Source organism: Cucurbita maxima, unplaced genomic scaffold (assembly GCF_002738345.1).
Source record: "Cucurbita maxima cultivar Rimu unplaced genomic scaffold, Cmax_1.0 Cma_Scf00027, whole genome shotgun sequence".
In the NCBI taxonomy this organism is placed as follows: domain Eukaryota; kingdom Viridiplantae; phylum Streptophyta; class Magnoliopsida; order Cucurbitales; family Cucurbitaceae; genus Cucurbita; species Cucurbita maxima.
The window spans coordinates 3,277,555-3,302,745 of record NW_019272043.1 but is presented as its reverse complement, the minus strand read 5'-3'; the positions used below and the strand labels follow the sequence as shown (position 1 = coordinate 3,302,745).

At 36.0% G+C, this 25,191-nt stretch overlaps 3 protein-coding genes and 1 long non-coding RNA gene across 15 annotated transcripts; 2 read left to right on the top strand and 2 right to left on the bottom strand.

Moving 5' to 3' along the window:
• The first annotated feature begins 327 nt into the window (after window positions 1-327).
• LOC111499559 (coatomer subunit alpha-1-like) lies at window positions 328-6,222 on the top strand. Of its 2 annotated transcripts, XM_023151146.1 has the most exons (5): window positions 328-576; window positions 660-722; window positions 927-1,153; window positions 1,914-2,408; window positions 2,851-6,222. In XM_023151146.1, the coding sequence occupies exons 3-5, from the start codon at window positions 946-948 to the stop codon at window positions 5,808-5,810; spliced, it is 3,663 nt and encodes a 1,220-aa protein (XP_023006914.1). In that variant the 5' UTR covers window positions 328-576; window positions 660-722; window positions 927-945; the 3' UTR covers window positions 5,811-6,222. The 2 variants fall into 2 exon arrangements, with proteins under 2 accessions (XP_023006914.1, XP_023006913.1); XM_023151145.1 differs by lacking the exon at window positions 660-722.
• Window positions 6,223-6,975: 753 nt separating this feature from the next.
• Window positions 6,976-9,310, bottom strand: LOC111499563 (cysteine protease RD19A-like). Its single transcript, XM_023151152.1, has 4 exons — window positions 8,759-9,310; window positions 8,316-8,435; window positions 7,609-7,855; window positions 6,976-7,524 (listed from the first exon to the last, which is right to left on the bottom strand). Exons 1-4 carry the CDS (start codon window positions 9,248-9,250, stop codon window positions 7,247-7,249), a joined length of 1,137 nt encoding a protein of 378 aa, XP_023006920.1. The 5' UTR covers window positions 9,251-9,310; the 3' UTR covers window positions 6,976-7,246.
• A 627-nt stretch (window positions 9,311-9,937) lies between these two features.
• On the top strand, window positions 9,938-14,763 carry LOC111499565. 11 transcript variants are annotated; one of them, XR_002720962.1, is made up of 5 exons: window positions 9,938-10,340; window positions 11,271-11,374; window positions 11,981-12,193; window positions 12,262-12,353; window positions 12,419-14,279. It is a non-coding gene; the product is annotated as an uncharacterized LOC111499565 (long non-coding RNA). The 11 variants fall into 11 exon arrangements; XR_002720963.1 differs by having other exon boundaries at window positions 9,938-10,350; XR_002720965.1 differs by lacking the exon at window positions 9,938-10,340 and adding an exon at window positions 14,679-14,763 and having other exon boundaries at window positions 10,759-11,374; window positions 12,419-14,147.
• LOC111499561 (beta-galactosidase 3-like) lies at window positions 11,723-17,675 on the bottom strand. The gene is made up of 19 exons (XM_023151150.1): window positions 17,506-17,675; window positions 17,322-17,417; window positions 17,139-17,251; window positions 16,985-17,051; window positions 16,563-16,655; window positions 16,047-16,190; window positions 15,868-15,956; window positions 15,278-15,383; window positions 15,038-15,125; window positions 14,836-14,954; window positions 14,581-14,745; window positions 13,939-14,117; window positions 13,747-13,856; window positions 13,542-13,651; window positions 13,174-13,284; window positions 12,985-13,098; window positions 12,652-12,854; window positions 12,225-12,558; window positions 11,723-12,098 (listed from the first exon to the last, which is right to left on the bottom strand). Exons 1-19 carry the CDS (start codon window positions 17,659-17,661, stop codon window positions 11,973-11,975), a joined length of 2,523 nt encoding a protein of 840 aa, XP_023006918.1. The 5' UTR covers window positions 17,662-17,675; the 3' UTR covers window positions 11,723-11,972.
• Between the last annotated feature and the right edge of the window lie 7,516 nt (window positions 17,676-25,191).

Below are 25,191 nucleotides of genomic sequence, written 5' to 3'. Positions count from 1 at the left end.
GTCTTACTAGAATCTGTAGCTATTTTAAAAAGAGGTCAAAATAAGACCCATAAAAACGGTAGCCATATGTACCAAATTTTACAATCCAAACTCGAGTATGGAAACCCAGTCTAGGACATTTGAAGCATGAAATAAAAACGGCGTCTTGGTTAGTACTCTTCAACAGTTTTGCAAAGAATATTCAATCAAAATTTCTACTACTAAAAAAAAAAAGTAAAGATTTTTTTATTATTAGAAACTTGTAAAATATATAAATATTTTGGTTCTAGTTTCCACATATAAAATTGCTTTAAATTTTCATTTAATTGTAATTTAAAATAATTAAATTTCACATCTCTCTTCCTTCTTTCTTGCAATATTAGGACGCTGAACACTCGAGGGCCAGATCCAGGAGAACACTGCGAGCCCTCCCTTCGTTCTCTATTTTTTTTTTTTCTTTTCCCTCCAATCTCTCCATTTCTCAATTCATTCGCGCGTTTCTTTACAATTTCAATCCCTGCGTCTGCTTATGCTGGAGCTGATTGTGGATGCAATTCTGTGCTTTTGTTGATTTCTTGCATTCTGATCGGATCTGAGGTACAATTGCCATGAATTCTTGCGAGTGTGGTCGTTTTTTTGTTGCTAGTTTGTGTAGATCTGATGCAAAATTGCACGGTTAGGTTTAGATATTCGTACTGTTTGGTTGCGCGGAAATGGGCGTGAATTCTACCTGAAAAGTTAATGTCCGGATTTCGCATTGTGGTTTATTCGATTTAAATTTCTGGTAATGTAATGAGGAACCGTGTGGTTTGATGGGTATTTTGTTTTCTTAAGTGGTTATTTCGTTTGGTGAGTGGAATTTTATGATCTGGTAGGAGTTCGGCACTTGGGTGTGGGAGGTTAAGGATAATCTATTTTGGGCTTTGATGCAACGTGTTTTGGTGCAGAATTCTTTAGGTGAAGAAAATGCTGACGAAGTTTGAAACGAAGAGTAATAGAGTTAAAGGGTTGAGTTTCCACAGTAGGAGGCCATGGATCCTTGCGAGTCTTCACAGCGGAGTGATCCAGTTATGGGATTACCGTATGGGCACGCTTATTGATAGATTTGATGAGCATGAGGGGCCTGTTCGTGGTGTTCACTTTCACAAGTCTCAGCCTCTATTTGTCTCCGGAGGTTTCGAATTCCTCTTCTTTGCTTTAAAATAGTAATTGCTGAGTGTGATTACTTCACCAATTATTCATATTTTTCACTCATAGTTTCTGGAATCATCCCAAACAGATGTGGAGGTTCACCTTGGCCTTTTGGGGGTCAAGTCGTTTTTTTTTGTATAGTTAGCTTTTGTTGTCTCTTCCTTTTGAGCTGTTTATTAGTATGCCTTTTTGTATCATATCATGTTTTTCAGTGAAGTTTTTGGTTCTCATAAAAAAAGACTCATGTAGATGTACTCTGAACATGCACATATTAGAATTCTGATGTAGATATATGTTGTATAGCTTTGTTATTAGTTTTTGGTACTATTCCAAGTTCATTGAAATCGAACCTCGAATTTAATCTCTATCTAGTTGCTGAAATATTTTGTCCCTTCTCTGCTGTTCTTTGCAGGTACTTCTCAATTGTTGCAATGAATGAATATGAGAAAATTGAGTACTTTACTTATTTGCATTTGCTTCATGCATGGACAGTGTTGTAAAGCTCTTATATTGAGAATAAGAATCATGGTTCATAAATTACCGTAGAAGGTTGTTGTTTTCTGTGTGAATGGAGAAATAGAAATCTATGCCTACCTTATTTTATTAAAAGGATGTTCTTAATAGTTTGCACCTGCGAATTACACGTTGAGCTAGTGGGGTACTGATGTGAATCAAGCTATTGCAAGCACATTTTATAAATGACATTAGATATGTAAAAATACTGATGGTTTATCTTTTTCCAGGGGATGATTATAAGATTAAAGTGTGGAACTATAAGACTCATAGATGTCTATTTACTCTTCTTGGACACCTTGATTATATACGTACTGTGCAATTTCACCATGAGTATCCATGGATTGTAAGTGCGAGTGATGATCAGACTATTCGTATATGGAACTGGCAGTCACGTACTTGTATCTCTGTGTTGACGGGCCACAACCACTATGTTATGTGTGCTTCATTTCATCCCAAGGAAGATCTTGTTGTGTCAGCTTCCCTAGATCAGACTGTTCGTGTTTGGGACATTGGTGCCTTGAGGAAGAAGACTGTCTCCCCAGCAGATGATGTCTTGCGGTTGAGTCAAATGAACGCTGATCTATTTGGCGGTGTAGATGCTGTTGTTAAATATGTCTTGGAAGGTCATGATCGAGGTGTTAATTGGGCAGCATTCCATCCTACCCTGCCGTTGATTGTGTCTGGGGCTGATGATCGACAAGTGAAATTGTGGCGAATGAACGGTACTTAATTGAGAACTTGTGCTTTCTCCTTGGAGTTTAATTTTGAGCTTGTATTGATGAATCTATCTAGTTGTCCTTAATATTGATATATTATTGACAATAGTCGTTTGTAGACAGTAGGAGAGTAATCCTCTCATCTCTCTATGCTCTAAGTGTTTAAGTTGAACAAGAGATAGGCTATAACCTGCTTGAAATTTATTTGCTAGGGTCATAGGGAGCTGCTTGGAAGGTTTGCAAATTATTAGTTGTGAGTACTTTATTGAATCTTTAAAAAAATTCATATTTATGGTATAGAATTTGTGGGGATCATTATGTTACTTTTGGTTTATCTCCCCCACTATTAAGAACACAAGTAGAAGGAGACGGGAATAAAGCCTTATCAATGCACATCAAGTATAGAACAGTATGACTTTTAATACTAACTTGATCATTTTCCTTTCAGACACAAAAGCATGGGAAGTGGACACACTAAGGGGGCACATGAACAATGTTTCAAGTGTGATGTTCCATGCAAAACAAGATATAATTGTTTCCAATTCAGAGGACAAAAGCATTCGCATTTGGGATGCAACAAAGCGAACTGGACTTCAGACATTTCGTCGAGAGCATGATAGATTTTGGATTCTCACTGCACATCCTGAGATGAATCTATTAGCAGCTGGGCATGACAGTGGCATGATTGTCTTTAAGCTGGAGAGAGAAAGACCTGCATTTGCTACTAGTGGCGATTCTCTATTTTATGTGAAAGACCGCTTTTTGCGCCTCTATGAGTTCTCCACTCAAAAGGATTCACAGGTCATCCCAGTTCGAAGGCCTGGTTCCACTAGCTTGAATCAGAGCCCAAGGACCCTTTCATTTAGCCCTACAGAAAACACAGTTCTTATTTGCTCAGATCTGGATGGGGGATGTTATGAATTTTACACCATAACTAAGGATAGCTTTGGTAGAAGCGATAGCTTTCAAGATGCAAAGAGAGGACTTGGAGGATCAGCAGTGTTTGTGGCTCGAAATAGGTTTGCTGTGCTCGATAAAAGTCACAATCAAGTCATGTTAAAAAATCTAAAGAATGAGGTAGTTAAGAAGGTCCCTATTCCCATTACTGCAGATGCGATATTTTACGCTGGAACAGGTAATTTATTGTGTCGAGCAGAGGATAGAGTTGTTATATATGATCTTCAGCAGAGACTTATTCTTGGTGATCTTCAAACCCCATTTGTTAAGTACGTTGTTTGGTCCAATGACATGGAGAGTGTTGCATTGCTTAGCAAACATGCAATTATTATTGCTAACAAGAAACTTGTTCACCAGTGCACTCTTCATGAGACAATTCGTGTGAAGAGTGGAGCTTGGGATGATAGTGGTGTTTTTATTTACACAACCCTAAACCACATTAAGTATTGCCTCCCCAATGGTGATAGTGGTATAATCAAAACCCTCGATGTTCCAATATATATTACAAAGGTTTCTGGCAATGCTCTTTTTTGCTTAGATAGGGATGGAACGGTTAAGTCGTTTACTATCGATGCTACAGAATACATGTTCAAGCTCTCTCTCTTGAAAAAGAGATTTGACCATGTCATGAGCATGATAAGGAACTCACAGCTCTGTGGGCAAGCAATGATTGCGTATTTGCAACAGAAAGGGTTTCCTGAGGTTGCACTTCACTTTGTGAAGGACGAGAGGACCAGGTTCAATTTGGCTCTTGAGAGTGGAAATATTCAAATAGCAGTTGCCTCTGCTACAGCAATTGATGAGAAAGATCATTGGTATAGGCTGGGTGTCGAAGCTCTTCGTCAAGGCAATGCCGGCATTGTGGAATACGCCTACCAGAAGACTAAAAATTTTGAAAGGTTATCGTTCCTTTATCTCATAACTGGTAACACAGCCAAACTGTCCAAGATGTTAAAAATTGCTGAAGTTAAGAATGACGTCATGGGTCAATTTCACAATGCTCTATATCTTGGTGATGTTCGTGAGCGTATCAAGATTTTGGAGAATGTTGGCCACTTACCTCTTGCATATATTACAGCGTCAACCCATGGTTTACATGATGTAGCTGAAAGGCTGGCTGCTGAATTGGGGAATGACATTCCATCTTTACCAGAAGGCAAAACCGGATCCCTCCTCTTGCCTCCTACCCCAGTCATGTGCGGTGGTGATTGGCCACTTCTGAGAGTCATGAAGGGAATATTTGAAGGTGGGCTGGATAATGTAGGTGGGGGTCGTGCTGACGACGACGACGATGAGGTTGCCGAGGGTGATTGGGGTGAGGAGCTGGATGTCGTTGATGTCGTCGATGGCTTACAGAATGGGGATGTTACAGCAATTTTGGAGGATGGGGAAGGTGCAGAGGAAAATGAGGAAGAAGGGGGATGGGACCTTGAAGATTTGGAGCTCCCACCTGAAGCTGACACTCCCAAAGTGTCGGTCAGTTCTCGGAGTTCAGTTTTTGTGGCCCCAACTCCTGGCCTGCCTGCCTACCAGGCTTGGATACAGAGGTCATCTCTTGCTGCAGAACACGTTGCAGCTGGTAATTTTGATACTGCAATGCGGTTACTTAACAGGCAACTTGGAATTAAAAACTTTGCTCCCTTAAGATCCATATTTCTGGATCTTCATGCTGGAAGTCAGACCTATCTCCGTGCTGTTTCATCTGCCCCCATAGTGTCCATGGCGATAGAACGAGGATTCAGCGAATCTATTAATACAAATGCAAAAGGATCCCCTGTACTTATTTTCAGTTTCACTCAGTTGGAGGAGAAGCTTAAAGCTGGTTATAAGGCCACAACATCAGGAAAGTTTGCTGAGGCTCTTCGTCTTTTTCTCGGTATTCTTCATACCATCCCTCTTATTGTTGTTGAGTCTAGGAGGGAAGTCGATGAGGTGAAGGAGTTAATTATTATCGTTAAAGAGTACGTTTTGGGTTTGCAAATGGAACTGAAGAGGAGAGAACTCAAGGACAATCCAGTACGTCAAATGGAGCTTGCAGCCTATTTTACTCACTGCAACCTTCAGATGCCACATTTGAGGCTTGCTCTATTAAATGCTATGACTGTCTGTTACAAGGCCAAGAACCTTGCCAGTGCTGCCAACTTCGCTCGTAGACTTCTCGAGACCAATCCCTCAATTGAGAATCAAGCTAAGACAGCCAGACAAGTGCTGCAGGCTGCAGAGAGGAATATGACAGATGCATCCCAACTGAATTATGACTTCCGAAACCCCTTTGTGACCTGTGGAGCAACTTACGTGCCAATTTATCGGGGTCAGAAGGATGTTTCTTGCCCATACTGTAGTTCCAGGTTTGTGCCAAGTCAGGAAGGGCAACTTTGTACTGTTTGTGATCTTGCTGTTGTTGGTGCAGATGCATCTGGTTTACTTTGTTCTCCCACCCAAAATCGATGATTGCACTCAGGGAATTACATCTTTTCGCAATGATCTCACTTATCTTTCCAACAACAGGTGCTTTGTTGTTGAGAGTATTCATGAGTGTACTTGTGGAAGGTACTAGAACGTGACGGAGTAAACAGCTAGCCTACCTTGAAAAAATTTCGGTTCTGCTACTTAAATTTCTTGTCGTTTCTTTTTTGTTTAGTTGATTGTGATATCACTGTAATAAAGTTTTCAGAATTTTGAAATAGGCTATTCATGTTAGGTATGATGAGATGAAATACAGGACGGCTTTATATGAATTGATTGTTACAGGGAGGACATGACATCTTACATGTTAATGTTTGCAGGACCCTCCCGCCGAATTCTCGTTGTCTGTTACGCAGCGAGAGGCTTTTGCTTGGTAAAATATAATCATTTTTGTGAACTTTTTTCGTATTTGTTCTCTTGCATCCTTCTTTTTCTAGAACTATAGCTTTTGACCATGATTTTGAAAAGATATGTGCTTATGAGGATGGTGGCAAGTATTGTTCATGCTAAGGCATGTTTGTCAGACATGAGATTCTAGGTGTGCTCTTAAGTCCTAGCAAGGAGTCTTAATTTGATCATGTTTTAGGCTGAGGAGGAGTCTTAATTTGATCATGTTTTAGGCTGAGGCAGCTTCATATAGAGCTTAACTATACTATCAAATAGTTTGAACGCCTCACCCACAGCTGGCCAAAAAGGGGAAGGACTTTTTCCTCTGAAGTAGGAAAATCATGATCATGATCAAAATATCTGACTCAAAGCTATTAAACTTGGGTGAGTCTTTTGTCGAAATGGGATGGCCTTATCTTTTTATTATTATTTTTTTTTTGTTGGGGGGAGGGGTTCAGAGTTTGAACATATGGCGTGCAAGAAATGGTATTTTAGGAGTCCTAGTTTTTACTTGAGCATGACCTTTCTTGCGAATTGATGACGAAAGTCACTAAGAATACCCATTGAAACAAAACACCTTATTTTCCCAACTATATGATTCATTACTTACCCCATAAGCAAGATCTTGGCAATGGTGATCTTTCCTTTGCGGCTGATCTGATATTCTTTCCATACTTAATTTAGGTTGCGGGCTGTAGTAGATAGCCAATTGCTTCAATATCCCCCAACTGTACTCAAAAGATTCACCATGAGAGAGTTCACAAGCTCAACAAGCAATCTTTACCAGAAGAAAAAGATAGCAAAGAGCTTGTTTTTGCTTACAAACAATCCAAACTTAACCAAAACAGCTTGAGCTAAATATAAATATGCATGTATATAAGCTACTTTTTCAAGTTTCTAAACCAACAGAAATCTGAGAGTTCAAATTCTACGCGCTTTAAATGGCAGTTCATAACTTAACTTCCTTCCATAGGTGATAATATTGCCATATATACAGGAATTATAGCTGTGAGTAATCTCCAGCAGTTCGTATACTAGTTCGAGGTGATATGAACTGCAGCTACTGTCGACACCATGGAATCGACACCACAGATATTGCGACCCCTGCAGAGTTTGTAGTATCCATTCTCCCCCCATTTGGCTCCCCACGAGTTCTTAATGATCCAGTAAGGTTTTTCTTTCATTCGGATGGGAGCATAGGCAGCTGATCCATAACCAACCAATAGAACTCCATGATCTAAGTGCTTTGAGCAAATGTAAGGGCAAGAAACCCCACCAATATATGTCTGCATGAATACAGCATTGATACCAACTGCATTCAAGATAAATCGAGCAGTGAGCAACTATAAAGAAAAGAATAGGATTTAAGATATAGCATGGTTGAGCCTGTAATTACTTGCAAGAGGGCCATTTTTCACGAGATTGGCAGCAATTTGTTCTTCATCAAGGGAGATCACACTAAAGTTGGCTACTGATGCTGCAATTTTGGTCTTGTCAAATTTGCAGGCTCCACGATCTGTACCAGTGTATGGGTAGTCTTTCTCTTTCATTAGTCCACCGGCTTTCAATGTGTACTCGAATGCACTATTCATTAGCCCCCCACTGCAGCCAGCATCACAGGAACCTTTTTCTTCTGGATCACACTGGCAAACACCATAGAAGTGCATTAAATTGCATGAACATAAAAAGAAACACCTTCCTTAATGAAGCTCCAGAGTAGATAAGTGAACCAAATCATTCATCCCTTGAAGTAAGGCTAAATCATGCACTTGAATCCTTTTGAAGACTGCCGAATTTGCTAGTACATATGATTTATGAGCACAGCCAATACTAAACAGATGCAAATATTTACCAATTGTCTCCAAAGTTTGCAATAGAGATACTAAATCTAATAGAGAGCAACCAACCATCAACATAAACGGGAAACATAGATCATCAAGCGCAAGAACAGGTATTTTGCTTCCTAAAACAATGGAATCATGTGCAGAAAGGTAGATTTGACACCCAATACAGTATCATAAACGATCATAATCAAAACGTAAATTCTGAAAAACTCACTTCATAAATTGCAAATCAAAGATGGATGAAAATTAAAATCCAAACCTCATGATCACAGTCAACAAGCTGTTGTTCGCTGAGGCTAACAAGTTCGCCGGAAGAAAGGAAGTTAGCGCCCTCAAGAGCACCGGTTGAACTGAAACTCCAGCATGATCCACACGAACCCTTATAAGAAAACAGAAACAATATCAATCACAGCAATCAAAACCTCCGTTCAATAAATATTAGTCATCTTGGTTTTAAAAGAATTAATTGGAAGTCATCGTCAACATAAGGAATAACAGATACAGAGTACGAGTTGAAACTAAAAGAACTATTTATTATAAAGAAAAAAAATATAAAAGATACGGAAGAGAATCTGAAAGCATTAAATTCCATACTAAAATAAGACGAAGATGACTCTTCGCCCCAGATTAAAAAAAAAATTATAGGAAAAATAAAGATAAACGTAAGACTAAATTAAAAAAGAAGAAAGAAAAGAACCAAACCTGATTCTTGACTTCCGTGACAGCTCCATGATCTCTCCAATCGAAATCAGTCGGAAGGCCATCAGTAGGAAGAATAGGGGCTTTGTTAGCGTCCACAGGGAGTCCAAGACGGCGACCTCTAAGCCCTAGAAACAACCTTCGGAATTCCGATGGTGTCAAATCAGAGAACTGAGTGACGCCATGAGTAGCAGATGGATCAAGAGCCTGGTGGCGCTGAGCTCGCCTCAGGTTGGCTTTGAAGACCCTGAACCGATGATCATGCTCCTCCTTAGAGGCGTATGACTTCCCAAACTTCTGCTTGAAGACTGAAAAGTGGTGCTCAGCTCCGAGTAGCAGATCGTCGCCGTTACTTCCTCCTCCGTTGACTCCTCCATCGTCGACAACCTGACGGATTATGGAATCTCCATAACCATCGCCGGAGAAATGATCCCCGCCGATCGCCGATACGGCGAGGAGAGAGAGCGCGACGAAGAGAGAGAAACACTTAACCATTCTCCCGCTGAAAATTGAAGTTGAAAAAAATGGAAAAGAAGAAGAATCAGAAACTATGAATATGAGCATCTGAACATGCCTTTTTATGCTGCTGCTTCACGGGGCGAGTTATATTATTGTGTAACTAATTCCATTATAATCCCGCTTTAGGGTTTCGAATCCAACCGTTCTTTTGTTATATTGGGGGGTCCCACTGATTAATAAACGGTGTGGATTGAGGAATTTGTTTCTGATGTTGTATGTATAACTGCCTCCCCTTATGTGTGTTTTGCTTGAGAACGTAACCAATGAAGAGATGACACGTGTATAATTTTGATTCGGTTTCTAAAAGCTAATATCCACGTTTTTTTTTATTAGGTAACTTGATTTTGATTGCCATGGTCCAGCTTATCTAGGGCTTGGTCTCTCTCGGGTTCTATTTTGGGCTTTTTAATTGGATCAAGGCCCAATAATAATAAATTCCTTAATGGGCCTTTTCTTTTAGCCAGGCCCAATGTTCATTAGTTTTGGGTAGGGCTTTTTTAATGGGTTGGATCGAGTTTCAATAATTCAACCCAAATAATGATTACATTTTGAATCACCTGGCTTTCGTCGACCTAGAGGTGTTTGGTCCATGGTTTAGTCAATTCATGGGCTATATATGTGTAAATATATATAATTAGTTAATTAAAAAATGAAGGGAAAAAGAAAAAAAAAAACAATACAGTCAAACCTGTCAACGCCATTGACGACAATTCCATTTCATGAGAAAGGGTTGCCGCTGCTGGAACACACCGACGGAGCTCCGATCATGTCGTGAAATGAAATCCAGTGTACAGATATAAATAATTTGAGTATTCATCGGGCACGGTCTGGATGTACCACCATTAGCCGTCCGGTCATCGGGGGGGAATTGAGGAACCTAGCTGTTTGATCTTCGATGGCTGACTCGTAAAAAAAATGTTAACGACTATGGTGGAATTCTAGATCAACGAAAGAAGGAGAGGATGAGAAACAGAAGAAATCTGGCTGTGGTTTCGGAACCAACCTGTGAAGCATTCATCGTCTCTTGCTCTATCGGAAGGCTGAAGCCGGGATTCGTCGTCGTAAAGTAAGCCTTGGTCTGTATATTCTTTCTGCATCTGTTTCTCTTTGATTGGGTTTTGAGTTGATTGTGATGAAATCTGGATGTTAGGGAGCATTATTTAAGTAGAATTGGGAGGGCAATGCGTTCTGAGTTACATTTAGGGTTGCGAGGTTCTTGTTTCCCCTTCGTAATCACGATTGCTGATAATCCCTTTCACTTCATATGGCTAAACCAATCTTAGGAGCACGGTGTTAGAGATTTTGAGTGATCCTACGTCGGTCGGAAAAGGGAACGAAACAATTTTTTATAAGGACGTGGAAATCCCTCCCTAGCATTTGCGTTTTAAAAAAAACCTTGAAAGGAACATCGGAAGGGAAAGCCGAAAGAGGACAATACCTGCTAGCAGTGGGTTTCGGCTGTTACAAATGGTATTAGAGCTAGACACCAAACAGTGTGCCAGCGAGGATGCAGAGTCCCAAAGGGGGTGGACACTAGAGCCCAAAGAAGGTGGATTGTAAGATCACATATTGGTTGGACAGGGGATCGGACGTTGTTTACCAGGGTGTGGAAACTACTCCCTAACATATGCGTTTTAAAAACCTTGAGGGGAAACCCGAAAAAGAAAGCCCAAAAAAGGCAATATCTAATAGCGTTATTCTTGGGCGGTTTGATTCTTAAGTATTTTGAAGGGGAAGTTGGGTTAGATACTAGCACATATCTAGAACTAAACCTTTCTCGGAAAAAAAAAAACGTTTGTGTTATAAGCTGGGAAATAAAGTTCTCTTAGGTTACAGAGACCAAAATTAACGAAAGCCAAAAGTACAATACCAAAATAGTATTTAACCTTCAGAATCCAAAGACTCATACAAATTTCATACTATACTAATCTTCTCTGTTTGTTTGACAACATCCATTGATGTCTGTAATACAATTGGATTTTGTTATGAACTGAAGTTGCAGGAAATGAGGATTCGAATGTCTACTTCTACGACTACGAGTTCTATGATTCGACACGAGCTAAACATACTTGTGCAAACTAGCTACAGATTCTCTCTAAGGTAAAACCATTAGTTGACAGTTTGTTGTCGATTGACCGGCACATATGTGCCTCTGCAGGGCCACTGGTTTCCGGTCACCGGGGTTGCCTGCAACCATGGGGAGAATCTGTTGGCTTCCTTCGATGTTTATGGGAGGGTAATTGTATGAGATCAAAGATGAGCTAGAACTTAGAATGATATATGTGGGAATAGATTTTCTAAATAGCTCTGTTGGCTTCCTTTTATCAACTTCAGATCATCATTCAGTACGAAAATCGATTGACAAAGAAAAAACTGGAGTTTGAAATGGAATATGAAAGTTCATGATGAATTCAACTAAGATTTGTCACTGCTTCATGAAATCAACTAGAAAAACTCAGGCGAAGTTTTTATTCATATTTACCAAGTGATATAGGTCATCACTAGCAAGCAGAAGAAAATGAAAACTCCTAACAAAATCTAAACCAACCTACTGTATCTTCCAAGGACAAAAAAGCTTGAAATCTGTTGATATGATATGCTTTCCTAACTAAAATAAAGATTAAATATTTGCATCCAATTCTACTCTACCTTGTTTGATATGTACTCAAGAGCCATAAATCTATCTAATTTACGTGTTCTATGTAGTTACCCGACGTTGACAGACAACTTCAGCAGATAGTTTTTTGCTTAGATTTGGACATGGATCGCCTCCGAAAATGCTCGTTGGTACGGTTGCCAGGCATCTCTGTCGACCAACACATAGCTGGAAAAGACGGTATAAATTAGGAACTTAGAATTGTAGTTTGAAGTTTTGATCTTCTCGATTACAGATCAATCATCAAGACAATATTTGAAAAGGTTGGTTATATATGGGTGTAAATTCAGATACCTTTTGCAACACGGATTGTGAATTTGGAAAATGACAGGTTCCCTGCTGAAGATTTCCACAAGCTCCACTTGGAGTTCCAAAGCTGACAAATTTGATAGCTGAAATGAACTGCCTAGCTGCACAATGCAGGTTGATCTTAACCACATTCTGCTCATTCAATCTTCCATGGTTCTGATGAGTGTTTTTGATAACAGGGCGATACTCGGATGCCTCGGTACAAATGCTTGTAATTGATCTCTTTACAAGAGTGATCCCTGAAGGATTCCCGCCCATCTCCTCAAAAACCACAATTAAATTTCTTGATGGCATCAACCAAGATCGAGGAATGTGGTACCTAAATGATAAACATATCAAATAAAATGCAGAATTTAGTGTTCGTCCTATGTCCAATGTTTAGCATCTGTAAATGTAGATGTAAAGAACTTGCCATTGTTGAGTCGGATGACCACACCCAGATTGGCATTTGTTTGGGCGGTATGTACCCGAGTAGCTGCAATCAGTGCAGTTTCCTTTGGCATGGACAGTCCAGTATCTTCCAATATTCTTCCCATTTATCCATACTTGACCCTTCTGCATACTACTCATGTCTAAAGCCAAAGGTTCGTCTCCTTCGGGCGCATTGAAATAAGCCTGCAAGTTGAAGCAAAATAGTGTCAACAATGGTTCTCCAATCTGAACGATGATGAGAGTTATAGACTATGTAGAAGAATGAAGAATTCTAGTTCTTTAGAACCATTGTAGTCAAGCTTCAACCATGTACCTTATACCAAGTAAGCGGCTGTGTGTTTTCTTGTACCGATGAATCCCATACCCAATCAACTGCTGGAATAGTGCTTAGAGAACCCAAGTTCATGGCTTCTCCTTCCAGACCAACCTGTCAAACAGGAAAAACATAAGGAAACTAGTGGAGTGCATAGAAAAACTGAGAAATGTGGTTGCATTTGCAGACCTTATATGACCATGTCTGTCTAGATAAGTCCATCGTTCCCTTGTCCAGCCCATGTATAGCAACTGGTCCAAGCACTCCCATTTCTCTCATCTCAAAATGAGGACCGTTGTTCTTCATCCACCAACAAGGAAAAGAACATCAAACAAAGATAAACCAGAGTTCTGACAAACTTCGTTTAGATTAAGATTTTTCATTTTCGTGAGATTAGAGCCCTAAGTATAACATTCTTAGCAACCATGAGAAGAGAGTTGCATAAAGAAGATGGACTGTTTGTTTCAAGTCTGATTTCAGAATTCTGATCAGGTAATTTACTTTTAGGAAATGATTAGTGAATCATAGTTCATATGATCAGGGACTAGAAAACTAACTGGCAATCCAGCAGCCATGCTTAACAGAGAAACTCTGTTTACTCCAGCTTGCAACTGAATTCTTCCCGTGAACTTAAATTTACTGCTGTCATGGTTCCCGAAGCTCGATCCTGCGTTGAGGAAAGGTATTGCCTAATCAGAATGAGCTCGGTAGAAAGGCATACACAGAAACATAGAAGTTGAGGTAAGAGATTCGATGATTCACCAGTTAGCTTTCCATTAATGAATACATGCATGCCATGACCAGTTGATCCCGCAACGAGAGTAGGAAGCCTCCCTCCACGCAGGAAGGATTCGTTTGAATCTACCTTGACACTGGAAAAATCCAGGTAATAAATATGTTTTCATTATGTAATCGTTCTCTATGTTATATATATAATCTAAGCACCATTTTTACCTGGTTGTATACCAAAGATAGTCGGTGGTGTCTCTAGTGATGTTTAGTTGCTCCAAAAGACCACCATATGACATCAATGGACCATCTTCAATCGAAGATATGTCTTCATTAAAAGTCTCCCACAAAAACGGTTCAACATTCGTCGGTGAAAATGACATCTGGTTTATTTGAACTTCAACCTGGAGCATGAAGAATTAGGATTTACCTTGGTATGTACAATTAGATTGCATGACTGATTTGGAAGATAATCTGAGTGATATAAACGAAGGCATCTATATGTAATATAAACTTCAAGAAAGATATGAAAAAAATGAAGTTGGCATATTATGCTTCTTAAGCCATGAGTTTTTTTCTTTACATTTCTCATGTTTAGATTTAGATTTACATGTTAGGGTCATTCAAGTAGTCTTGACCAAGCTATCTTGTCTAGAAACGAATTTTCTTTATTCTTGATCTTGATCATTGAGGTAATCCGTTTCTAAACTTTCCTTAGTTGATTCCTTATCATTCTATTTTTCTTATTCTTCGACAAGATTATTAGATCAAATTCCAAAGGTTTTATAATACCAAGTGTATAAAATATGTTGGCTTCTGTTGAACGATAAGGAGGAGGCAGTTAAACTATGGCTTCGTTTTACTTACTTGGGCAGTATTATATATGACACTCTTGCAATCAGGAAGAATACTAATCGACCAGGGTGGAAGAATGTAATGTCTGCCATTGAATGTCACCCTTGCAGATGAAGTCCAATGATAGTTCGATAGAAAAGCGGCGCAATCTCCTGAGCTAGAAGAGAATACCTTTGCCTGAAACATGTCAAGATTCAGTCAATGGCATTACATAGATGAACTTGTTCATCTAGACCAACAATCTAAGCATAGAGAAAGACAGCAAACCTTTTGATAAGTTCCCAAGGTTATGTTAGAAGGTTCACCAGTAAGAAAAGTCTTTTCACATAACTTAACGGCGTCATGGAGTCGTTTTAAGTGACCGAACTTCGGTTGCCTGATCAAGCCTATAATACAATCAAGGTGAATAACAACTCTACATTTTAGGAGGATGGAAAATTTCAAAAGATAACATCTGTATGTTGCTCACCATATTCATCAATGGGAGCATCATAGTCATAGCTAGTAGTAATGAAAGGACCCCCAGCAGTTCTTCCAAAGTTAGTTCCACCATGAAACTGGAAGGATTGTAGAACACATGAGAATTTTTGAATATGCAACGAATCAGAGCGACTGACACGTGAACTCTACTGTAGTCCTAAACTATTGGTAGACAGAGACATATAGGCAAGATAACTGAGCCATTTAGCAAAGGGACTTTAAGGTTAACCATATAATAATTGACGAAGGAGCCTCCTTTTTGGATGAACCTTGCAACTGCAAATGCCAAGTCTTCAACTGGGCGTTGATGAATTGGGCCACCAAACGTTGTAAACCTATATACAAAAGTAATGCAAAAACAAATAAACAAATAAATTTGGAGGCTGTTATGACAATTATGATACTTTCTAAACTAGAAAATAGTATGTTCTTATGAAAGTTGAAAAAAATGACCAAAAACCAATTGAAAATGTGTATGTGTTTGTGTTTTTAGTTGTCTTTAGTGGTCTTCCTTTGTTTGTTCTTACACATAATTGCTCATATATGATGTAGAGCTTATGCAACCATTAAATTGAGAAAGTACGGTTAAGACTATGGTAAAAAGTACCATTAAGATTCAATGAAATTTTTTAGATATATGTAGATTGATTTATTGATGAAGGACCACATTTTTTAAGACTAAATTGTTACGTAACAAACGATTTTGTTTTCGATGAAATTCAACGACCAAATTGTTATAAACCAGAGCTCAAAGATTGTTATTTTTACAAAAATTTGAGGATGGAGTGTCGATTTTTAACCTAAAAACAAGTAACTTACCAAGCAGTCCATGCCTCGGTCCAAAAAGTGGGCTTGTAAGGCTTGTTTGGTGAGAAATAGTCACAATAGAATCCATTGCATGTGTTTATCTTGACAAAATATTAAGAAACAATATGAACATCCCAAACATTAGAAGAAATGAAATCATAATGGAAATATTTGCAGAATGAAATTCTAACCATTGGATCAGGAGCATCATCTTCCTTGCACATTACCCAAGGCACCCCTGTATCTGTTTCAACTGCCATTTTTGCAGCCCAATTCATGTAAGCTGAGCCAGCAGCTCCAAACTCCTTGCCTTCTGTTTCATACTCATTCTCTATCTGCAAAAAGGTTCTTTCAAGCCAACAAAAATAACTAACCAAACCCGATTCGAATCTTTAGAACTCGACGATACCGTTCGTACAACCTATAGAACATATTTTGTTCAAGTTTAGTAGTGATTCGTATGACAACTCAAGCCCACCGTTAGTAGATATTGTTCATTTTAGCCCGTTACGTGTCGCCGTCAGTGTCAGTCTCACAGTTTTGAAATGCTGTCTGTTAGGGAGAGATTTCACACCCTTATAATGAATGTTTTAACTGTTGCAATGTCTCACATCTCGTATTTGATTATATGGAATGTTTCCATTTTTAACCGATGTGGGATCTAGTTCGAAGTTTTGAGAGATAGAAAATGACCAAAAAAAAATTACCTGAGAAAGAATGATGGGACCTCCTTGTGACTGGAAAAGCTTTTCATCCTTCATCATTTGGACTATTTTTTGGGTGAATGTTGCCATTGCTAACTGCAGCATTTAGTAATAAATAAGCCCCATCTAATTACAATTTTTTCTCTTTTTGTGAAAAGTTTTTGTAATTTGTTTCTAAATATTTTAAGATGCTAATTTTAAAAAAGAGATCTTATTAGAATTTTAAAAAAATTACTGTTCTAAGGACTAATAATAATAATAAAATGTTGAATTTTCGTTTAATATACCAAAATTAATTCATTAAAAAAAAATTATCTTCACTTTTTATCGATTCAATAATTATTTTCAAAGAGTAATTCCTTTTTATAGAATTCAGTGCTCCAAACCCATAGGAAATAATAAATAATTTGAATGTTCACTCAAACCTTGAAAGGTTCATTGTCTGTTCTAAAGCTAATTCCAGGCACGAACTTCAACCAAACTGGAAATCCCCTGAAAAACAAAATCGATTTCACGTAAAAAGAAAAAAAAAACGTAAAAACAAATATCGATGAATGAATTTATAAGTTTATCCATTACCCGAAGTTCCATTCTCCACAAATGTAAGGCCCAATCCGAAGATGAACATAGAGCCCTGCCTTCTGCACCAATCTGACGAACTTAACCAAATCGTTCCTCCCCTGAAAATCATACTGAAAAAGAGCCGAAAATCAAGCCGCCATTAAAGCCAGAAACACGAAGATTCAAAATCCAGAGAATTACCGTTCCAGGAGAAGGTTCATGGAGGTTCCAGAACACGTAAGTATCAACAACATCCAATCCTCCATCCTTGGCCTTCTCAATCAAGCCTTTCCACATCTGTATTTTTCAAAAAAATTGAATCCAAAAGTGAAACAGAATCGGAAGAAATCGTAAGAGAAATTAGGGGAAAATCGAAAGAACAAACGTCAGGCAGGCTTCTCGGGTAATGAATGGAGCCGGAAAACAGAATCCGCCGCTCGCCATTGATGAGCAGAGCCTTGCCGTCGTACGTTACATTGTTGCAGTTCGATAACTGAATGTACAGACACCAAACGAAGAAGACGACGACGACGCACTTCATTGTGTTTGACGAATGGAGGTTAGAGAGAGAAAGAAAGAGAGAGGAAGTTAGAGTGGAGTGGAAAGAGCAATTATGCTGGAGTTCGTTGCTGTTTATAAATAATTATTTTAACCAATTTTAATAAATTATAAAAATATTTTAATTTTTTTATATAATTCTAATTAGAAGTAAATAAATTTAATTTATTTTTTTATTAATAAAAATATAGATTTAGTCAGAGTATTTTAAATTAAAAAAAAAAAAAACTAAATCGTGATCTTTTAGTTAATATATTTTTTATTATTGTTGGATATATTTTTATGAATATTGGTAAATTAGTTCGAAAATATTTGGAATAATAATTGAAATCTAAATTTGTTTGGATTATGTAAAAAATAATAATTAATTAAATATTTTAAATGGAATATATTTGATTTATTGAGATGAAAAACAATAATAATAAATATAGAGAATTTATGGGGTGAGAAGAAGTCATGTGATTGGCTTGTTATTTTCTCTCTCATAGTTAATTTCTTTAAAATATATATATTAAATTATTTTGAGATGTAATTTAGATTTTGTTAGTATAGTCGTGCTTCAACAATGTGAGTTTGCATGTGAGGTCGCTCGTTGTGTGTATTTGATGTGATTCTATTAGGGAGGTATTCTAGCGACTGCAAGGTCATTCAACGTACCTGGCATGATTCTAATAGGGTCATGTCCTAATGATATGAGTTTGCATGTGAGGTTACTCTTTATGCGATATTAGATTCTATCCCGGGTGTCACTCCCCACTATTGAGGTTACTGGTCAAGATTTGAAAAAAAAAATGATAACGAGGTCTGCCCCACCTTAATAATATGTGTTATAGAGATTTTCATGGGTCCGGATATAAACCGGGAATATTATGTTTAGCTAATAGAGAAAATTTTCTCTTCACTTTCTTCCTCATTTATTATTTATACGAGCAGAAAATTTTAATAGTTTAAATAGATATATTCTAATTATTATGTTACAAATTTGATGAAATTAAAATTTGTGTTAAATTAATGTTTAGAGGTGAAATTTGATAAAGTTATACCTATAAATCAACAAAATACATTAAAATACTAGCGGCTTGTTATTGATTTTGTTTTAATTTTTATTTGCATAAATTAAATATTTTGTTTTTTTTTTATTGTAAATATTGAAATGAGTCTATATAAAATATTATAAAGAGATGATAATTAAAAAATTACAATTTTTAATTTATTAAAATGCTAAGCTTGTCACTTTCGAAGTCCTACTAATTGGGCCCAAGCCCAAATTTGAATCTCGAAGCCCATATAGGCCTCGTAAACTAGATACTAGCACTGCTTATTAATGAATTAATATATTTTTTAATTTTATATCTATTTTTGAAAAATGCATTGAAAATTAAACAAAATACTTTTAATTATCAAGTTAAATATCATTATATATTTAAATAAAAGGTTTAGTTAAATATTTTATTCTTATTATTATTATTATTTAATTATATCCTACGTTTAGGGTTATGGATGGGATTTGGAACCTACCCAAGAGTCGTGTTGGGCAAGCACCCATTCAATCCCGAGTGAGATATATGTGCACGTTGAGCTAAGTTTCAGCACTCCTCTCCCTTACAAATGGGAACTACAAGCTCGAGATCGAGGACTTGACTTGGTATTACATTCTTCTCAATAGAACCGTACGTGACACTCTCTCTCTATACGAGTCCGTCTCGACATTAGGATCTCTCATTTCCTTTGACCAACAGGTTCTCTAACCAACTTATATTCCCTTTTCACGTTCGATAAAGCGTTTTCTTTTTATTTATTGATTAATTTAAGTTAGCTGTGGAAATTGATTAATTTGGATAATTGACATAAATTAAAAATAAATACATAAATATGGATTTTAAAAATCTTCATCACGCGCTAAAAAATTATTAATTTAAAATTTTAACTTGTCCATCAAATTTCCCACGTGGCAGTTCAACTGTTCAGTTCGCCGTCAGATGAAGCAAGAAAAAAAACGAACACAAGGAAGGTGGGGCCCACGGTCGTGATAGTGGGGCCCATAGCTGACGTCATTTATAAAGCAGCTTTTTTATTATTATTTTTTATTTTTTTATTTTTAGATTGGGAGTGGGTTTTTGATGCCCCCATGATATCTAATCCATTGGTTCGTGGACCCCGCGGCCCACTATATAATGAAATTATTCCTTTATATATAAATCCAAAAAATAAAAAATAAATTGCAATATACCCAGTCCTTAATCACAACCGTCCACGTGGTGCAATAACTATATTTCTATTTATTTTATTAATTTATTAATGTTTTTCATCTTTTTTAGGAACTTAAATTTCAATTATGAAAAATGAATAAATTGGGTCAGGTAATGATTTAATAACATAGGTTACTGTGACAGACGACCAAGGGCTTTCACGTGGCGAGAAATGATTTGCTGTTGAGTTTTGTGAAAGAGACCCGCGGCACAGTTGTTTGAAAAAAAATGCTTGTAAAGGTAAAATTGGGAACAGTTCATCCTGATCGGATTTAATTACTTTTTTACTATTAAAAAAAATACTGTTCTGAATTACCTTTGTACTGAACTGAATAATTAATTTTTAACCTAAATAAATGTTGAAATTAATACCTCCAATTATTTTTTAGGATTTATAATTAATTAAAACTTCATTCTTCACTATCTAAAGTCATATGACCAAATATTATTTTTTAAGAGTGCGAGTTAATTTTGAATGAAAATTATTAATGCTTTATTTAAAAAATACTTTTAAAAGTTTATTAGGTTTAACAAATATTAATGTAATTTTGAAAGTAACAATAAAACTTTATATCTTTATAAAAAAATTCAAAAAAATTCTTATCGTCAATATATGGACAAAAAAATGTTCATTGATATTTTATAGATTATCTCTAAACTTTTTTATATTACTTTTTAAAATGTGGTACGAAAAGTAGGTGTATTTTTTAATTAATTTTTTTTAAGTGTTTTTGAAGTTTTAAAAAAATTAATAATATTAATGAAACTTTTGAAAGGTTCCTATTTTAGTAACGTTATTTTATAAAAATAAATTTAAGAGTTTAGAGGTGTTATAAATGTTGGATGATGAAAGTCCCAGTCCCCGTATTTAGAGAATGATCATGGGTTTATAATCAAGGAATATTATCTCTATTGGATTGAGACCTTTTCAGAAGCTTAGAGCAAAGACATGAGAGCCTATGTTCAAAGTGAACAATATCATACCATTGTGAAGAGTAGTGTTCATCTAACTTGATCAATAGAATCCTCAAATGTCGAACAAAAGACTCCAAAAGAAAGAGGAGGCAAGCCTCCCGCCTCGAAAGCATAGAAAACAATAACTAAAACTCCAAAAGAAAAAGGAGTCGAGGCTCGATGAAAGAGAGTTTATGGAATGAAATACTATCTCCATTAAATTGAAACGTTTTGGTAAGCCCAGAGCAAAACCATTACCGTGTAAAAATGTTGCCTTTTACAAGTTCGTATATTTTTTTTTTATTTTAATTAATTTAGCAAATTACAATTATTTTTAATTATTTTTTAAGAAGAATTAGAGAAATATATATATATATATATATATATATATATATATTATTAGTATTATTTATTGATTAAAAAAAAAGGAGTGAGAGGGAATGATAAAAGGAAAGGAGGGATCATCAAAGTACACAAATCAACCCAAAGTGTCCGATCAGAACGATTCGCTGTTTCCTGTCAGACTAATAAAATAAAAAAGCGAATCTTAGTAATATTTTTTAATTATTATTCTTTTTTATATAATTTAATCCACAATACTCATAATTACGTACAAACTTATTTCCTCCACGCGCTTTCTTAGCAACTGACTTCCACGCTCCAATCACAGCCCTCTATTTCATATCTAAGGCTTGGATTATTTTTTGTTTTCTTTTTCGCGAATCCCTACGTTACGTTACTGTGTCTGTCAAAGGTTCTGTTCTGCTACCTGAGAACGGCAGCTGCACGGGCAGCGGCTGTGCTCTGCCCCTTACTCTGTTCGCTGCCCCGAGCAGCTTTCTTCATATTCCCTTTTTGCCCTTCCATTTACCTCTTTATTACCACTGTCTTTGCGTGTTCATTGGCTGATAATTAGGACGTTTCTGACATTTTGCATTTACAGTTCCCTCAGTTTTCCTTTTCCCTTCGAAGTTATTTCAAATTTCCTATGTATTTTTTGTGATTTTATTTTAATTTCTACTCCAATTTATTGGAATATATATATATATATATATATATATATATATATATATTTATAAGATTAAGAATATTTAACGTTTGCAACGAACGTTAGTGATGTGTTGTGACTTGTAATGTTTGAAATTTAAATTAATTAAAAGAATACCCGACAATCCAGCCTAACCCAAAAATAGAGAACTCTATTGGATTGGTTTTTTCGACCCGACCCGACCCTTCAAAGGTTTATAAAAAGAATGCTATAATGCAACTATGCAAGTCAAACCCACCATCCCTTATTGCAAAAGGGACCCCTCCCTTGAAAGGACTATCAAAAAAAAGATTTGAAAGAGGCTCTTCATACAAAGTTGCATTCCTTTGAAGAAAAAGATTGTAAAACCCTCTTTTGCAAAAGTTGCCTTCTTTCGAGTTGATAACGAATTGCTAACTACAAACACTACGAGATTGATCGGACACGTTCTTTCCTTTTTTGAAAAGAGATAAAAGAAGAAAAAGAGACCAAGTTGAGGACAATCTGTCCAATGAAGAAATGTCATACCAGCAATAATTTAGCTGAAAGTTTCTTGAACCATAACGTTGGATCATCTCGTTTTAAGTAGTGTTTGGTACACGAGTAATCAAATTTAATTAAGTAAAGGTCCGTTAGGGACGAATTGTCTCAACTTCCCTATATCTAATCAACTCATACCTCTCAATCACATCGCCCGGATCTCATTCGATAGATCCAACTCGTTTTTAGGGTAGCTTGAAGAGTTCGTCTCCTACTTCCTTTTCTCCACTAGCACATAAGAAAAAGAATTAGATATCGAAAGAAAAATGGGTCGGTTGGGTCGGTGGACTATACATGTTATTGAAGGGGTGTGTTTAAGCAACATGAAAACATATTGAAAACCATAACAACTCAAAGCCACCACTAATATATATTGTCTACTTTGACCCGTAATGTATGACTTTCTAAGAAGTTTTCACACCCTTATAAGAAATGTTTCGTTCCCATCTCCAACAAATGTGAAATCTCACGATCCACACCTTTAGGAGCCCAACGTTCTCACTAGTACATCGCTTGGTGTCTGGCTCTAATACCATTTGTAACAGGCCCAACCAATTGCTAGTAAATATTGTTCACTTTGACTCGTTACGTAGTACAATCAGCCTCACCGTTTTAAAACGCATATGCTAAGGAAAATAAATATTTGTTCCCCTCTCCGAACCATGTGGGATCTCACAAAAATAGACAAAAAGGAAGAACTCAATGCATGACAGACTATGTATCGAGATATGTTAGAGTTGTTAGCTATATAGATTTTGAATCCCGACTCAAATCTTAGGCGGAGTGATACATCATTGAATTAGTTGCTAATTAAGCCATCAAAGTTGTTTTTTTGGTTAGTTTAATGAAACAATCATGACGTGGATTTGTCTTAGAACAAAATCAAAGGATAATGTTGTGTTGGGCAAAATGGCCTAATCCACCAAATGTTTGTTTAAAATTAAAATGGTGATTTCATTAACTAACCACTCTCTTTTCTTAATTAATCAAAGTTTTGCCTTTTGCTTTTCTTAATTATTCATCCTAATCAATAATTAACATTTCAATTATTTAATTAAAGTTAATCAAATGATGATGGGTGAATCTTGTAAATTATATTATCAAATAACTATATTTTATGAGTATTATCTTATAAAATAATAATTTATTTACTCCAACTTCGTTTAATAAATTTTAATTTAATTTGAAACCAATATTTTTTTTTATTCAAATATTTAATTTTTTTGTTTTTAAAAAATTAATTTATAGAATAATATTTAAAGGTGGGTCCATTTTGGCATAGGATGCAATTCTTTGTTGCCATGCAGCTTTGTTCCACTACCCAAAAGAAGAAAGGAAAATAATATACATTTTTCATTATAACCTAAGGTAGGTAATATAATTATTTTTTTTATATATTGAAAAATACACGAAACGATCTTATATTATAAAAATTATAACATTTTTATGTTCCAGTAAAATAGAGGTATATGAATGAAACGAAACCACATTCACGTGAGAATTATGGTTAAGAAGAGGGCTCGTGTTTGGCTCGGAGCAATCCTATGTTTACTGACATTCTGAGAATTTTCCTATGAACCATGTGAGTACAAACACAAAACATGTTGAAAAAAATTTGGGTTGATCTTTGGAAAAATATTCCCTCCTAGAAATAATTCAAGACAAGTAAGTAACGTGATCATGTTATAATAGATACAGGAACATCAAATATCGAATTAAACTCTAAATTAATAAGATAAAAAAAAATCAAATTTATGTGATTGGGTTAGTACACATTTATATGTTATATAATCGTATAAATATATTTTTAGCCTTCAAATTAAGATCAAACTAAAATCGAGATAATAACAACAAAATATTTAAAATAAAGATAATAACAAATATTTCACAAATTTATAATGAAACAAAGGTGAACTAATTTATGTTAAATTTAGCAATTTTTTACAAAATTAGTGAAAAAAAAAAATTAGGTCGAATTATAGTAAAATTTAAATAAATTTTATTTAATAAAGAATTATTTTATGACTTTATGTAAAAGTGTAATTACATGTGAGATGTTTGGGTTATATTCTTGCAAATTTTATTATTTTTATATTTTAAAAAATGCGTAGAGTTGAATTGTGCGCGGTTGACTCGACCAAAAAAAATTTAACCCAACCCAAATATTAGTCGAACCTTTATAATTTGGGTTTAGTAACTCGAGTTCATTCGGATTATTAAGTCATATAAATGCCCGTAGTTACTCGAGTGTTCGTATATAAATAGAACCATAAAATAAAATAAATAATAAATTATCAATATAAATGATAGCATAATAATTAACATAGTACTTAATTAATTGATTTCATCTCGTTAATTAATATAACAAAGAGAAACAATTACTATTATTACACACAATTAATGTAAACCAACTACTATCATTAATTCAATAACACTCAAATAAGGAATAAATTCTCTAATTATATTTACCATTATAAAAATCAATTACCAATATGCTTAGCACATACAAGTTGAAAGGGGGGTGAGTGATAGACAGATGAATAACGGGTAAGAACACGTTTTTGGGAGGGAAACAATAGCTGAAACAGCTACTAATACATGAGGAATCTTTATGAGAATGAGCTCACATCTGATCAACCGTTTATAAGACAATAATTTACTAAAATGATGATTAGTATCTATCGCATTTAAACTGTTTGTGAACATATCAGACTTTTAATCTCACTTAGGTTTTGTTTCTCAT